This window comes from Pomacea canaliculata, linkage group LG11 (genome assembly GCF_003073045.1).
Source record: "Pomacea canaliculata isolate SZHN2017 linkage group LG11, ASM307304v1, whole genome shotgun sequence".
Classification (NCBI taxonomy): Eukaryota; Metazoa; Mollusca; class Gastropoda; order Architaenioglossa; family Ampullariidae; genus Pomacea; species Pomacea canaliculata.
In genome coordinates this window covers 364,258-379,920 of record NC_037600.1, presented here as the reverse complement: position 1 = coordinate 379,920, position 15,663 = coordinate 364,258, and the positions used below count along the sequence as shown (strand labels likewise).

At 34.6% G+C, this 15,663-nt stretch overlaps 1 protein-coding gene across 1 annotated transcript; it reads right to left on the bottom strand.

Annotated features, from left to right (window-relative positions):
* Window positions 1-1,040: 1,040 nt before the first annotated feature.
* LOC112574656 (GPI-anchor transamidase-like) lies at window positions 1,041-15,636 on the bottom strand. The gene is made up of 10 exons (XM_025255857.1): window positions 15,511-15,636; window positions 14,372-14,517; window positions 13,681-13,739; window positions 12,506-12,582; window positions 7,855-7,966; window positions 5,330-5,426; window positions 4,151-4,268; window positions 3,386-3,496; window positions 2,517-2,698; window positions 1,041-2,224 (listed from the first exon to the last, which is right to left on the bottom strand). The coding sequence occupies exons 1-10, from the start codon at window positions 15,583-15,585 to the stop codon at window positions 2,149-2,151; spliced, it is 1,053 nt and encodes a 350-aa protein (XP_025111642.1). The 5' UTR covers window positions 15,586-15,636; the 3' UTR covers window positions 1,041-2,148.
* Window positions 15,637-15,663: the final 27 nt, after the last annotated feature.

Here is a 15,663-nt window from a genome sequence, read left to right as displayed (position 1 = left end):
CAAAAAAAAAAAACATCAGATCTGTTCATCCAAAAACAAATTTTATAAGCTAATACTTCTTTGTATATTTATGTACAAATATTAACCTCTTCACTGATGAACATAGAAATTAGAATGCAACAATAACTCCAGCTCAGCTCACTTAAATTGTTCAATACAGCAGCAGACCGGCCAACCCTAAACGATTTTATGCTATGTAAGACCCCTGCCCCCCAACTACATAATAAATATATGAGCAAAGCAACAGCTGCAGTCTGGGAGGAGAAAACATCTGCCACCAAAATTCTTTGACTGTTAACTTTTATATATAAATATGTACATTTAAAGGGATTCTAAAGGCAAAATAAAACTGCTTAGAATCTCGTAAGGAGTAGGATCCACTTGAATCTCATCTGTTCATATGGAAAAAGTTGAAGGTTTTGTTGCATGTTGTATTTAATTAGAGAAATTACACGGGACTCTTTCGTTTTACTTAGACGAAGTCTCGCTCTCCGTCACGTGACCTTATGACATATGACCAAGACTGCTTACCAAGTGAAACAGACTGTTTTCTATAATTTTTAAACTGTGCTTTGAAAAGTTTAATTTTAAACCTAAATTAACTCACGAGACACCACCGATCACGAGTTCAAACCCTAGCAATGATCACCGACACTTGCTGTCCATCTGTGACTGACGTCACACCCAGACCCGTCTGCTTGATGTCGGGAAGCTATTGCGGTTACTCGGTGGAAGGACACAATGGTCGATTTCACTGGGTTTTTTCGATTTTTATAAACGTCTATAGTGCTATTAAGTGGTAATTAAGTGAGAAACGAATCCTTTATTTCTCCTGTATAGCTCTCGTGCTCTGTAATTGTAACTAAATATATTTTTGAAACGTTAACCATCGCCACAGCCTTATCACAAGCCTTGAGTATCCCTTTAAGACAGATGAGTGATATGGACTTTATGGTAAGCTTTAGAAATTTAGTCTTAAGAAAATGTGAAGAAAATAATCATTTGGCACCTTCAGCTGATGTGTTTGCCTTATCTTCTTGATAAATTTCCTGTGTCCTGAAAGACTGATTAATGGGAATAAAATGGAAATACAATCATATTTTCTAGATTATATTTCACAAAGGTGGTATTTTCTATTTTCTAAAGTATATATAGCCTGAAGAAGATGCACTATATAAATCAATTATAATTATTGCTTATTCTAAAAATGACAGCATGGGTACAAAACTTTTTCACTTAAAAATCTGTCAGTAATGCAAAAAATTCCAATTTTTTTTTTTACACATCATACATTTTGTAATGAAGATTTACCAACAATAAAACATTTCTAAGCTTTCTCTGGTACATGTCTGCAAGCATGCACACAAAGAAGTTGATTTATTACTACACAAACATGATTTTAAAAAGAATAGTTATAATCAGAACTGCGTTATATTTTTGGCAGTACTTTTTTTTAAATTAGCAAAAAGGATGTTTGTGTGAGTTGAAGGAATGAAGATATGGATTTTACACTGTCACATAAAACTGGTGCAAATGCATGAAATTCATGTCACAAATGTTGGCAGAGTAAAAAATCTACTGTATATCTAAAATAGTGTATACACAACACAAATGTGTTCAATATACAGTCTCAGAATAAGCTGATCTAGATCAAATGTTACATAATAATTTCTAGACGATGGACAATATTCATATCTGTGTGATTTGCACCTTTTGAAGTGCATTTTGATCAAGAATGAATGATCAAAGACTGAAACGCTGATGGCCTTACCACATCTGATTGCTTTCTTGGCAATTACACAGAGAGTATTCTAGCTGCGTTTGCATCATAAAATTCTAGTTATTCAGGTTTTCTTTCTTAACTTTCAAGTTTTAAGGAGAACCCGGGTTCTGTGAAAATTGAGCTCATTATTTTACAGGTATTATGCCATTTTTGACAATGGACTGAAAATTAATGTTTGTGCCATTACAGTTCAGAAAATGTTAAGATAACAGCATTTTCAGTAGGAGTGCTGCAACTGAGTGTTGGAGGTAGGACAGCAGATCTGCTACAGGTACACGCCACACAGCACCAACATACATCATTTAGTTTCACAATGAATGAAAGAAATATTATGATGGAATAAAGGGGAGTACATAATCTTGGTGTTAAAGTGGTAGCGGAAACTGATCAGCGTACCCCAGTGTTCTTCCCTGTGACCGCAGTTTACTACAGGTATTTTTGCTGCAAAAAAAACAAACAAACCACATTTTGTTGATCAAGTGAGGAAATAACACCATCACTATAACTCTCTACTACTCCAGTCATTAAGCAAGAAGGTCACACCTCCATTCTAATGATCTTGTATGACGTTTTCAAAACAATCACGTATCCAACTTAATGAACAATAAATGCACCATTTATGTGCACATAAATCACATGTACAATAACTAAGATGTAAAATTGGGGTAGGTAAGGTGCATAGTGTAACAAAAACATCATTACAACTCTACCAAAGAAAACAAAACCAAGACACCTGCAATGATGTGTGTTCTCTGACAGGGTCAAATTGTGAAGATGAATGGTATTTGTGGTCAGCTCCACGTTACGTACACTCCCAAAAAAGTCTGTTAACAGTACCTTCTCAGGGTCCCTTTGGAATAGGTCTTTGCGTACACTTACAGTTGATATGCACTGATGACGTGGGCAAACTTTTAGCTGAACACATTAAAAATTCATGCTCAAACAAGAACTTAAGCAAAAATTTTTCCATAAACAGTTACCTTATTCCACAAAGATTAAGTAAATATGATAATAAACAGTTACATTATTTCACAAAGATTACATAAATATGATAATTTTATTCCTATTGCACTGTATTCCTGCCAAAACTGCCCTTGTGAGTTTACTAAAGTTGGTCACTGATGCTTCTTGGAAAGATTTGTGCCACTTCTTACTGTAAATACAGAACAATTTAAATGAAAACAATTTATTTAAAATTTAAGTTCCAAAATGGCTAGTAAATTGTGGATATATAAAAAGATTGTTTCTTGTATTTCTATACACCTACATAATTATTTTTAAGACCAGGTATGTCGGTGTAATTTGTTTGCTCCAAGCAGTGTGGGCAAAAGTCTAGCTTATAGCTCACTAGCTCCCAGTCTAATGAGAACTGATCTTAAAAATGCATACCAGTTTGGGTTTTTTAAAAGTAATGCAAACAGCTAGTTCAGTATGTCTTTTATTTGAACTGTTCTGAATGTTCATTTGGTTCTTAACTTGGTTTAAAATTAAACCTAGCAGGATTTCCTTGCTCATGATGATCACAACTTCACCCTCCTCTCCACATCTAGCCAGAATCAGACAATCTGAGGAAAGCCAAGCAACAAAAGCTCAACTACTCACAAATTGACCCACGGTTTTCTTGCTGCCTGGCTTAACACCTTCCAGAAACTCCAAGGCATGATATGTGTAGCGGTCTATAACGTACACCCCAAGTGCTGGGTCAACATGGTGCTGTTATGAAGAATCAGAATTTTCTCATTCAGTGGGACAGTAGGCCTTCTCTCTACAACTCTTGAGGTTTGAAAAACAATCATATACAAGGCAGCAGCAAAGAAAAGTATGTAGCAGAATGCCTAAAAGAATTGTTGACTGTGTTTTATGCCTGTCTAAAAGGAATATGCTACTAGTGATGTAGACAATATGTTCTAGCTGCAAAAGGAAAGACATCTACAAAATAATAACGTTACTAGAAAAATAGAATAAAGCAGAATTAAAGAAACTCTATGAGGAGTAATAACTAACTCATATAGCAAAAAAAATATCAGAAGTAAAAACTTGTCTGATGAAAATTATATTGAAGCTGGAACAAGTTGAGCTGTCCGCTAATAGCAGTAGAATATAGCTCTAACCTTTGTAAACCTTGTCAGCCCTTTCACTACTGAGACAGTGTACCCTGACAGATCATGCCCGTAACAAAAAACTGCAAGTAAATCTAGAAGTTCAATAAGCGTGATGATATCTTCTCATCACTACTCTGCCAACTTCTCACCCCCAGATTATGAGAGAACCTGAAGGATCAAATGCTAGTCAGTAATAGAGAGCAATGATATTAGTACTTCTAGCTTTGAACTCCTTATCAGTGAAACCAATCACTAAAATTCTTACCGACAAGGAATCTTCGCCTACACGACTACTGGCAACAGCCAAGATATTTGGAGAATAGAACTTTTGGTGCATAGACTCTGCTTGACATGTATCAATCATGAACAGCAACTCATGGTACCTATAGAGACATAACAAACATACACCCTAAATCAATACAAAATTTTAATGTTTACCATGAACTAAGCCCATTGAAATGAAAGAAAACCAATACAAATAAACCTTCATATCATAATTCCTGATCAAATGACTGTAGCCAATCCATTCCCATGCACTATTATTTTATTTAGTCATTTTGGGTTTTGTTGGTTGTTCATAGCCGTGCCAGCAACTAAGGCTATATCATAGAGAAATCATTTTGGGTGATGCGTGCTAAGAAAATAGAAAAGGTGAGTCTATAATACTAAAAGTCAAAATATAGGTATTGTAAACATTAGTCTTACCATATCCCCTCCTCTACAATCTATGCTATGGCCCTATGCTCCAAGAGGAGTAACAAGGAATAAACAATAAATACAATCTATCCAGAAATACACTCTGTCAGTAAGTTATCCTTTGTCTGGCACCTGTTGTTGAGGGGAGCACATGCTGCTTGAGGTCTGCCACTCTTGCATATTTTGAGCGATAGCGTTTGTTTTGCTCTACATACAAAATACACTAAAGTAGCATCAATTCTGGCAAACTGCATTGCTTGGCCACAGCAAGGTATGTAATTTGCCTAAATAATCTCAGATTATATTTATTGAGTTGTTAATTATAAAGTACTGCTGATTACCATTTTTTATATTGTACTGATATCTTTTATCGATATGAATGTGTTTCAGCATTTTTTTTAAGGGAAAAGTGGGTTAGGTGATACAAGATCCAGCTGTAGTTTTCATTTAGCATGACTTGTTATTAATAAATTCTGACTACAACATATTAAATATGATAATACAGAGCATCTAGAATCTGGTACAAAAACTAGAATTCAACAGTACAAAATTTGCTTCAGCAAAGTTAAATTTTGCAAAATATTTATAATTAAAAGATTGTGCAATGAATCTCTATACTTTAAACAATATAGGGAAAGCGTCTCGTCTTGAATCTCAAAGCTGAAAATTTCCTGATAAAATGAAAGAAATTATTCAGACTGAACAAGAAACAAAATTAAAGGTAGTCTATACTGTCTACCAACCATACCTTCCCTTTTCCCACATCTGCTCAAATGCATCTGCAAGCTCTACGTTTGATACTTCTTCTGCATCCTGGAACTTGAGAAAGCCGTCCCCTCCATGTCCTTAAACACAGCAAGTCATTTCATTTTACTCCACAGTGTCCATGGACAGCTATTGTACATAAGGACAGATGTCAGCTATTTCCCATCGAATAAGTACCAGTTATATTGTCAAATATAAAAGAAAGATTGGTCACTTATGGAAACAATCAGACAGAAATACTACATGCTATGCACCACTGTTAGCCATAATCAAGCATAAAAAAGGCACAAAAGGTATATATAATAAACTGTTATGTTCACAGACATGCATTAGAAAATGGGAAAAAGTTTTTCCAGACCTTCAGTGGGGACAAATATTTGCTCACCCTTTTATTGTTACAATGGATACAAAACTTCAGTGGTTTCAATATCATATTCTGCATCGTGTTTTAGCTACAAACACACTATTATATCAAATAAAACTAAGAGATTCAGATCTTTGCACCTTCTGCAATCAGTCAAGGGAATCTATAGAACACTTGTTTTTTGATTGTATTATTGTTAAAAAATTTTGGAAGGATCTCTTTACTAAGTTAAAAAAAAATGTGCTCATTGTGAACAGATAGAAGTAAAGAAACAGCTAATACTATTTGGAGTCCAAAATGAGCTTATGACAGATAAGATATTCAGCCTTATTCTAATTATGGCAAAGTTTTATATTTACCGGTGCAAATGTTTCAATATTCATTTAAGTGTGAACTCATTTGTATTGGAAATAAAGAAAAGATATCATGTAGAAAAATATTACTACACAATAAATAGTAAGCCAGAATGTTTTTCACTAAAATGGATACCATATAAGCAGCTTCTCTTCACACATTGAATGTTTCTGTCTGCATTTTTTTTTAAAAAGTGAGAATGCATTTACATTGTGGTCTAATGAGGAGCCTGCGAATCCTGTTCTTTTCCACATTCCTCTTCCTCCTATTTTTTTTTTCTCTTTTGTGTTTGTGTTTTGTGACAATCCATAGTTTTGTTTTTTTTAATGTGCAAAATGTGTAATACTATTTAATGTCTATTAATTTAGTATTTGTTATTTAATCTTCTAAACACATGTACATTACAATAAGTCAAGATCATTACCTTTTATGTAAGTTTTCATAGCATCATTATCATCATTTCCATTGCTTTATTTGTAAACATATTTCAAGCATGACGGTGCAAGTGATTATTCGTATGATGAGGATCACGTGTAAGTTTGTATTAAGATTTCAGAATATTTGTCTACTTTCATTTCTTGTCCTTATATTTGTCAAGACAAAGCATTGCTATTTCGAAACTTGTGTTACTAGGTGCTATTGATGTTTTTTTTATCAAATTATGCAATTATTCCCCTTTCTCCTTAGTAGATTACACTTATGGTATAGATTGTGCATGATGCCAAATTGACATGTTTTAAACACATACACATATGCACTCACACCCTCACTCACACACATATTCTATTCTATTCTGCTTCTATCTCTATTGCTATGTACAAATGATAAATAGACAATACATATCATATATTTAAAAAGAAAAAAAAAATTTTTCTTATTTGTGAAATACAGGTGGGTGTGACGTCATAGGTTCAGTCAATGATGGAACCACATATATAGCACTGTAATAATAACTTTTTTCCTCTAAAAGGTATATAAATTTAAGAATTGTGTAAAACTGATGTTATGTTTTTTGTTTTTTTTTTTGTTGTTGCTTTTTTTTATATGGTGAAATTAGTAGGGATTAGGATGTGTAGTCTCTAGGGAATGTCAGTGGTAGCTGATATTGTAATAGATGTATGCTCAATGGCATGGGAAATGTTTATGTCTTGTTTAAGACCCACCTTCATTGTTATGTTTATTTTTGCTGGTGTAAATCATAAAAAAAAAAAATCTCACTTTGTAAAAGAACCAACAAAAAAAAAAAAAGTACCAGTTACAGTGTTCCCTCGTTTATCGCGGGGGATAGGTGCTATGATCAGCCGCGATAAACGAATTTCCGCGAAGTAGGGACATACATGCAATAATAATATATACATGTAAAACAATATCATGTGAGTGTAAAGTCATATATTAATCATGGTATTAATACACTACAATAACAAATTAGTGTAAAAAAAATTATAATTGTACTCAGAGAAACCCAAAAAAACTGATGCGAGATGGGAGATAACAATCATGGCTCGTCGCTTACGCATAGCAATGGATTTCTGTTACACAATTGTTTCTTTCTTTCTATCTACAAAATAACCATGGTATTTTAATAGAAATACAAATATAGCTACATTTTTCGTCTTTTTCCTGTTGAAGTATCTATGGTATAGAATGATAATTCCCAGCACGAAAATATCGATCGCTACTTCACTCAAAAAAAACCGCGAAGTAGTGAATCCGCGATAGATGAACCGCGAAGTAGCGAGGGAACACTGTACAGTGCAAACAGATGAGTACCCAGCAAACTTAATGCACACCTGTCATATACACAAGTATGTTGCTTCGCTCATCCGACAGGAGGCGTTTTGAGCGTGGGGTGCTGGGGGGCAGGCGACCTGTAAGAACTCGAATGAAGTTTTCAACTGTCACCTGCATAACATAAAAAAAGTCTCCCGCCAGTAATGCCATAGTCACATATGCATGCTGTTTAGCTCAAGCAAGCCATGTTTAGTTCAAAGGGGAAAATGCCAGTATCTAGACTAAAAACCCTATGATACTGTGCAATTACATATCACAGGAAAAGAAGGGGCTCAACCACAATGTGTATGTGCAATGACTTGGAATAAAGTTGTAAAGTCCATACTAAGATTTATACACAGTTGTTCAGAGGGAAAAAAAAAAGGACATCTTTAGTAGTAGCCATTCATTAACAAACATGTCAATGTCATATAAATCTTAAATAAGGCAAACAGCAAGAAAAAAATTCAAAAATAAATTTTCACAGCAATAAAGAACCTTTTAGCTTCTATCAGTGTTGAAAAAACAGCAGAACATAAGATTAAAGGGATACTCAAGGGTTGTGATAAGGCTGTGGCGACGGTCAACCGTTTCAAAAATATATTTAGTTACAATTACAGAGCACGAGAGCAATACAGGAGAAATAAAGGATTCGTCTCTCACTTAATTACCACTTATTAGCACTATTTCGGTTGCGGATGTTTATAAGAATAAAAAAAAAACCCAGTGAAATCGACCCTTGTGTCCTTCCGCCGAGTAACCACGATAGCTTCCCGAGATGGTCAAGCAGACGAATCCTCTTGTGATGTCAGAAGTGGACAGGAAGTGTCTGTGGTCATTGCGAGGATTGTGATCGGTGGTGTCTCTTAGTTGGATTTGTGATATCCAAAATCATTAACAATCAAAATGGCCATGAGTAATGTTCAATTTTATCAATTTGAACCACTTGCATCAGCTCACAATCGACTGCACATCCTCGGGGGAGGAGGAAAATGTTGCAGCAGTAAAAGAACAAAGCAGATAGGACTATAGAAGTAAGTCATACTGTGTGCACGGGAACAGAACGTGAACGCATGCTTTACCTTCAAGAACTTTAAATTAATAAACATATTGCACTCGAACTCTTTACACTGGGCATTGTTGTTGATGAATTCACTTCGTAGTGTATTTAAAAAATAAAATTACATTTGGCGTGCTAGTTATTTCCTCACACACACCGGTATATTCACATTGTATATGATAATTTTCAGTTTATGATACATGTAATTTAAAGTGAACTTTCCTAAGGATAGTTTCAAAAATTAATATTTTGAAATATCTGTATTTAAATATTCTAAACAGACAATATTCGCAGCCTTTTTGGGGGATATAGTTTGAATAATTCGACTAATGACTTACTTTATAACAACGATGCATAAAATTCAAGCAGAGATGTTTGCTTTATATGTTATAATGCCTGTGCTTTTAACTTATAAGTTTGTTATTTTAATGTGTGTGTACATAGATTCATTTATCAGTTTCAGACTGGTGCATATGTGAGCATTGTGAGGAATGGCCACAACAAAAAGATGAAGAAAAAAAATATTGCCATTTCCATGTAGAAATTGAAAATAATTTAGAGGAGGACCAGATGTGCATTACCAGCCATGAAAGCTATTTCTTATTGTCTTACTGGTGCTTTAGCCATGTAGCAGGCAAACCATATATAAATGCTTACGTTATAGATTTTTGAGAGAAATGCTCTGAATACGTAATGACTTTATAAGTGGCTCTTTCAGGTTTGTTATGAATTCCACCATAATGCTAATAAAGCAGATTAATATAAAAAGATGGCGAGAAGACTATATGCAAACAGAACCATACAAGTGAGTGATATTTCAATCAAGGTACCAGCATTTTTTTATTTATAGGCAAAGTTTAGTCTGAACAATGTTAAATTAAAAGCATGAATGCAAGAAAAGCACTTTAAAGAAAAATCTTAAACAAAATGTTGAAGCATAAAAAAATGTAGAGTAAAAGCTTAAAAGTGGACTGTCAAGAAAATATTCCCTATACAGCATGAAAATTGTTACATTTATCCAAATCCAGTTATTGGACACACTTCATATCAGATGTCTAAAAATACTTTCATGTATCTGACATGAATTGTAAAATAAGATCTTCCCTTTATTAACATTAAATTTTTTTATTTGTTCAAACTCAGGTATGGGACACACTTCATTTTTATATCCAAAACAAATCTTGCATGCATCTGGCATTTTTATTTTACAAATATCATTTCTGATATACTTGGTGCTGAATGTACCTTTCATTCTTTATTTTCTTACAAACTAATAATAATGCAAGGAAAACTGTGTGACAACTGATTTTTTTCTTTCACGTAATATACAGATATGTGGCTTAATCTTTTTAATTTCTCAAGTTCCGCTGCATGTGAATTTTTCATTTGATTGCTCTGTAAGCATTTAAAAACAGTTTCAACAATGTATATTGTCATAATTTTCTTAATTCTTGCACAGTTATGGATTCCAATAAACCAAGTGGACAATTTGAGATACATGTGTGTTTGTGTACTTGTCAAAGGTTGAACATTTAGGAAGCCTAAAAGGGCTGTGATGTCCAAGAGTAATGATGGCCACAGGAGCTGTGTTGGCATATGGTTATAAATTTGACTTCTGTGCGACACTCGTCTATAGTTGAGATAGTAGAGGGGTTGCTGCACTGCCTGCAGACACTCAGCAGCTCCTCCAACTTCTTTTTGTGAATGATAAGTTTTCCTTCCAGGATGGGATTTGTGTCCAGTTCATCTTTCTGAGAATTCCTAGAGACAAATATTGAGACTAAAATCATAGTTAAAACCATAAATCATTTTTATAGCTAAATATCAGCTTAAATTCTTGTGCTAGCATGTTTCTGATATGAACTATCAGGTACTGACTGTTTGTTAGTAACTGCAATATAAATTATTCCACTCTGAGGTGTCGTTTTCATTTTCTGACTCCCCATATCAATATCAGGATCACACCTAGCAGACATTTATAGACACAATTTCCTTCTTTTTCATTTCATTATGAAAAAAAATTATCCACAGGAAAATTTTACAAAGCTAAATAAAATTATTTTTTTATCTAAGTGTTTAAAACTGCACATATTTTTGGCCTTGAATATCCTTATAAGAAGAAAATATCTGAAACAGTTTGTGGAATTCAAGCCAATTTTAGATAAAAGAGATGTGTAATAAAAAAGATTTGAAAAGTGGCCATTACTTTTCAGGATTGGAGCGGAGGTCTGGGTCTGTCTGAACCTCTTTATTTAAGCACAGTTGAACTGTTTGTTGTAACTGAATTGTCATAGTCTGAACATAAAATTTTTTTCACAAAACATTAAAACAGTAATAAAACATTTATAATTATATCATGTGATCAAGCTATTATTATTTTTAATTCTTTACAGTATCCAACATAAAATACAATCATTTATCTTACTCTAATTTTCAAATGTTGAAATATCAATTCTAACTTCCGCACATAGATTTCACTACTATTGTTGATAAGCTCCTATGTAGGAAATACCTTTCACGTGTATTTTATTGTTTTTAGATTTCATAAACAAATAGGCTGTCTTTTCAAAAATATGAATTTAAAAATATTTCATTTTATAAAAAGCAAACAATGATTTTAAAAAATAATGTAACAAGTGCCAGGATTTCAACAATTATTTCTTTTACACTTGCAGTTTGATGCTGACATTTTTCATTTATTATGCATGTACTATGAATTTTTACCTATTGAAACCCGTTTATTATAAGTACCACATAACACGTTTATTATTATGTATTTTTAGTAGATGTATATTGTAATGTTATCTACCAATAATGAATAGTGCATTTTGTAAACACAGTAACAGTAGCACTGACACTGACCTGTTTATGCTGTAGTCGTTTGGCAAGTGAAACTCGTCTGTCAGATAGATCTTTCTTTTTCGAGCAATTTAATTATGTTCAAAAATTGTCGGAATTGCATCTGGCAGAAGCTGTGCCTTGAAGGCCAAACCTAACTGTTTGGACATTTGTCCGGCTAGTAAAGCACTCGTCAACAAAATGTCCCACTCTCTGGGCTCCCAAACGTGTGGGATCGAGCCTTGTTATTCGTACGACCCACTCTTTTTGTAAGGCTCGATCTGTCTTTCGGAAAATGATGAAAAGACAATGTCGAATCTTTTCCCACCTTTTCGTGGCAATCGGGTGTAGCACATTCTCCAGTCATGGTTTGGTCTCACAGGTAAACAATCCTACTGAAACGTCAGAGGGTCATGTGACAGAGAACGAGACTACGTCGAAGCAAGCGAAAGAGTCCGTGTCATTTCTCTTATTAAACACAACATTCTACTAAAAACCTTCAACTTTTTCCACATGAACACACATATAAATAGACGAGATTCAAATTTATCCTACTCTTTACGCGATTCTAAGCACTTTTATTTTCCCTTTAGTATCCCTTTAAGATTGGCTCATATGGTCTTGTTTTCTGTGGATACAAACACCACAGGAATGAATGCAAATACCACCAAAAACTGAGAAAGTTAAGGTACAGTCAGTCGTCCCTTGACTGGCACCTGTTGTTGGGGGGGGGAGCTAAGGTACACTGTATGATAATGAAAATGTCCATTCACCTCATATCCTCGGTAATCAACTTCAACATCATCTCCATAGACATTGATCTGCTGATTAGCATTGTTGAAGACAGTAGCTGCAAAATATATAACAACTGCATGAACACTCATTTTCATGACCAATGCATAAACCATAGTCTGTACTACTATGACAAAAACAAAATACTGACTTTTCCCTTTCTTCAGGATAAGCTTCATTCATTCAGTCAACACACTGATACCACAAGTATACTGTTACTGTTCTTGTTATTTGGTTCCTGTTTTCTGTATTTGATTTTATTCTTCGTTAGTACTGTTGTTTATTCTTTTATAGTTCATATGTTATTTGTTTTTTCGTCCCTTGTGTGCTGTCCATGTTTTGTTCTTATTCTTAGGCACAAAGAGCATGCTCCTTAGGAGTGTGTGCACTTTACAAATTTTGCATTTATTATTATATTTTGGAAAACAGCAATTTTTAAAATGTAAATGATTTGTATTTGTCTACTACCTTGGCAGAATTGGAAAAAAGTTAGTTATAGTTGTCGTCGACAATGATTTTTTCTGACAGAAGGCGTCTTTTGTGTCTACTACTTTCCATGTGACTATGAATGGCATCTACACCCATGTTCGAAGGTTTCCTTTCCTTGCCACAAACATCACATTTATATCTGGGTTTGTTGTCTTTCACTTCTTGAAGCCACTGCCAAAAAGTATTTATTTTTAATCTGTAAGCCACAGCTTGTTGAAATCTACTTTGTCAACATTGTAAGATGACGACGATGCCAGTGCAAATAGCGACAGTCAAATCAGCAGAGAAAGTTATTCTGCAGACATCTCACTAGCTCAGAAAAACAAATTAGCAATATATTTCTTCAAATACTGACTTTTACAGGACTGGAAATCATTTTTCAAAATACTGACTTTTTAAAGTTTTTCCTGACCCGTAAGACCTTGATCAACACCAGTTTCAGTAATTTTTGTCTTTAATAGGCCAATTTATTTACTTTTAAGATGGGTACCCCATCTGAGTGACTTATCCTCCCTTTGTTAGTTTACTGTATTCTGTATCATGATATTAAGCTAGCCATTTATATATTACACCATGTTTGTGCTGGATCGACTAGGAGGTGCAAAGAATGACGAGTAAAATACCGATATCTGGCTAAAGTGAAGAAAAAGCCTGATGGCCAATTCACCTGGTCGTGGATTACGAGGATTACATGCCATGTCATCTGCTATCATCAGAATGATGTGGCTGAAAAAAAAAATGATTATTCATCTCATTCACTGATGTTTTATATAAGTTAACAATAGCTACATACTTAAAAACTAGTTCTAAAGTGATCGACAATTCTTGGTACTCTGAAAGAGGTGCATTCTGGTAGATATGACTGCTGCACATATGCCACAGTGCAATGCATCACTGAGAGAACAGAGCAAGACTGGCACTATTTTTTTTAAGTTGATCAAGTGGATCTACGCTCCTGTAATCAAGTCAAAATAATCACACATCCTGCAACACATCAGCAGTGACAATAATATGACAGATATACAGGTGAGTTGCTAACTGCTCTGGTTATTAACCTAAGTCACAGCCTATTTACACAACATTGATTAAAATTATGTAGTAAATACCAAATGTGGGTAACCGCAAAAAACAAATGACAGATGTTTTACTGAAAAGTAATTTTAAGTTTATGTCTTCATGCACTTTGCCCTAAGACTGGCTATAAAAATGTGTGCACAATCACTCATGCATGTAAGAGTGAGAAGACGATACAAGGATAAGTTTTTCAACTCTTGTACAGTGGAGAATGGTGAAGTCTTCTTGCCTTCTTTAATTTCCATTTTCACTTGCCATACATCAATAAGTTTCAGGAGATATACCTGTCTGGTATACCAAGACGTTTGACACTGCGGTAAATTGACAGCACATTGGCAACATGACGATAGTTAAACCAGAATCTTGATGTATCAACCAGCACTGCCCAGTTGTTAGTATGCCCACTCTTAAAGAATTCCTCCACCTTTTCCTGTAACAAATAAAAAATTCTGTATAAAAATTTAGTTTAGGAAAGGCCAGGATGTTATGACTCATTACTCACCAGAAAAGGATGCTAGATGTAAGGTTAGCATTAGAGTTTGTTATAAGAGGTATATCATGGTGTCCAAAATGTCCATAACAAACTATTTGAAAGTATTATGGACACTCCCAGTGTAAAGCTGTTTTAAATTCTGAAAAAATATTGCCAAGTTTTAAAGACCAACCTGAATGGTTTGTATTTTTTTTTTTTTTTGCAGGTATCGGTAGATATTGGTGACATAAAACTAACATGTAAATTTCAACTTCCAAAACCCATCTGTTGATTATCCGCTACGATTCACACCTGAATCTTGAAGAATGAAAACAAAATCTTGGAATCAAATTATAACCTCTCTCCCATCCCATCCTTGCCAATTGGTGGTGGGTTTGGGGGATGGGAAAGATTGATGTTTGGCACCGAGCCTGCAACGAAGGCTATATCACTGCAAGGCAGCCAACCCTGTAAACAGATGCCACATGCAGAGAAACCAATTGGTCACATTTGCTTGGTAATTAAGCTGTTGTTACATCACTGCCACATGTGATAAGCCTTTATTTCCTTTGTATATTACCTCTGGTATTTTACTTTTCCTTCGGTTACAATTGTTGGTCCCTGCCAGTTAGCAGAATAGTCAACACCGTTATTCATCAATCCACTTTGAGGATGATTTGTCACTTTCCCTGGCCAGCGCATCCCCCCTCCCCCAAGTTGTCATCTTAAATATAAAAACAAGTCTACAAATGCCCCCACACTGACAACTTAGCTTGGCGCGGTTAACTCAAAACTATACTAAAGATCTGTATATATAATTATATACACTTTATTTTGACGTTAACGACACTAAATGGCACAGCAACTACTGATACTTGGTTTGTAAGAATGCTTTCACCACTTTTCTTGGTTTGCAGGCATTAAAAGTTACTGTACGTAAGAAGCATTCACCTCTTTATCAGCAGAGACAGACACACACAGGAAGCAAAGAAAAACAGAAGCTGTAGCGTACAGCTTGGCGGCCATGGCGATACGCCGAACGTGTAAACGGAAGCACCTCAAAGTTCGGTAGTTTCACATATTTTTCAATGTACAAAGAGCAGA

What these genes read in the sequence shown, in the direction of transcription:
- LOC112574656 (XM_025255857.1), bottom strand. Translation starts at nt 15,585, where the DNA reads ATGGCCGCCAAGCTGTACGCTACAGCTTCTGTTTTTCTTTGCTTCCTG. An exon ending in CGTCTTGGTATACCAGACAG is followed by an intron (nt 13,740 to 14,371) that starts GTATATCTCCTG and finishes TTTTTTTTTCAG; the next exon opens with CCACATCATTCTGATGATAG. An exon ending in TAGGCGAAGATTCCTTGTCG is followed by an intron (nt 3,497 to 4,150) that starts GTAAGAATTTTA and finishes TCTTCATAACAG; the next exon opens with CACCATGTTGACCCAGCACT.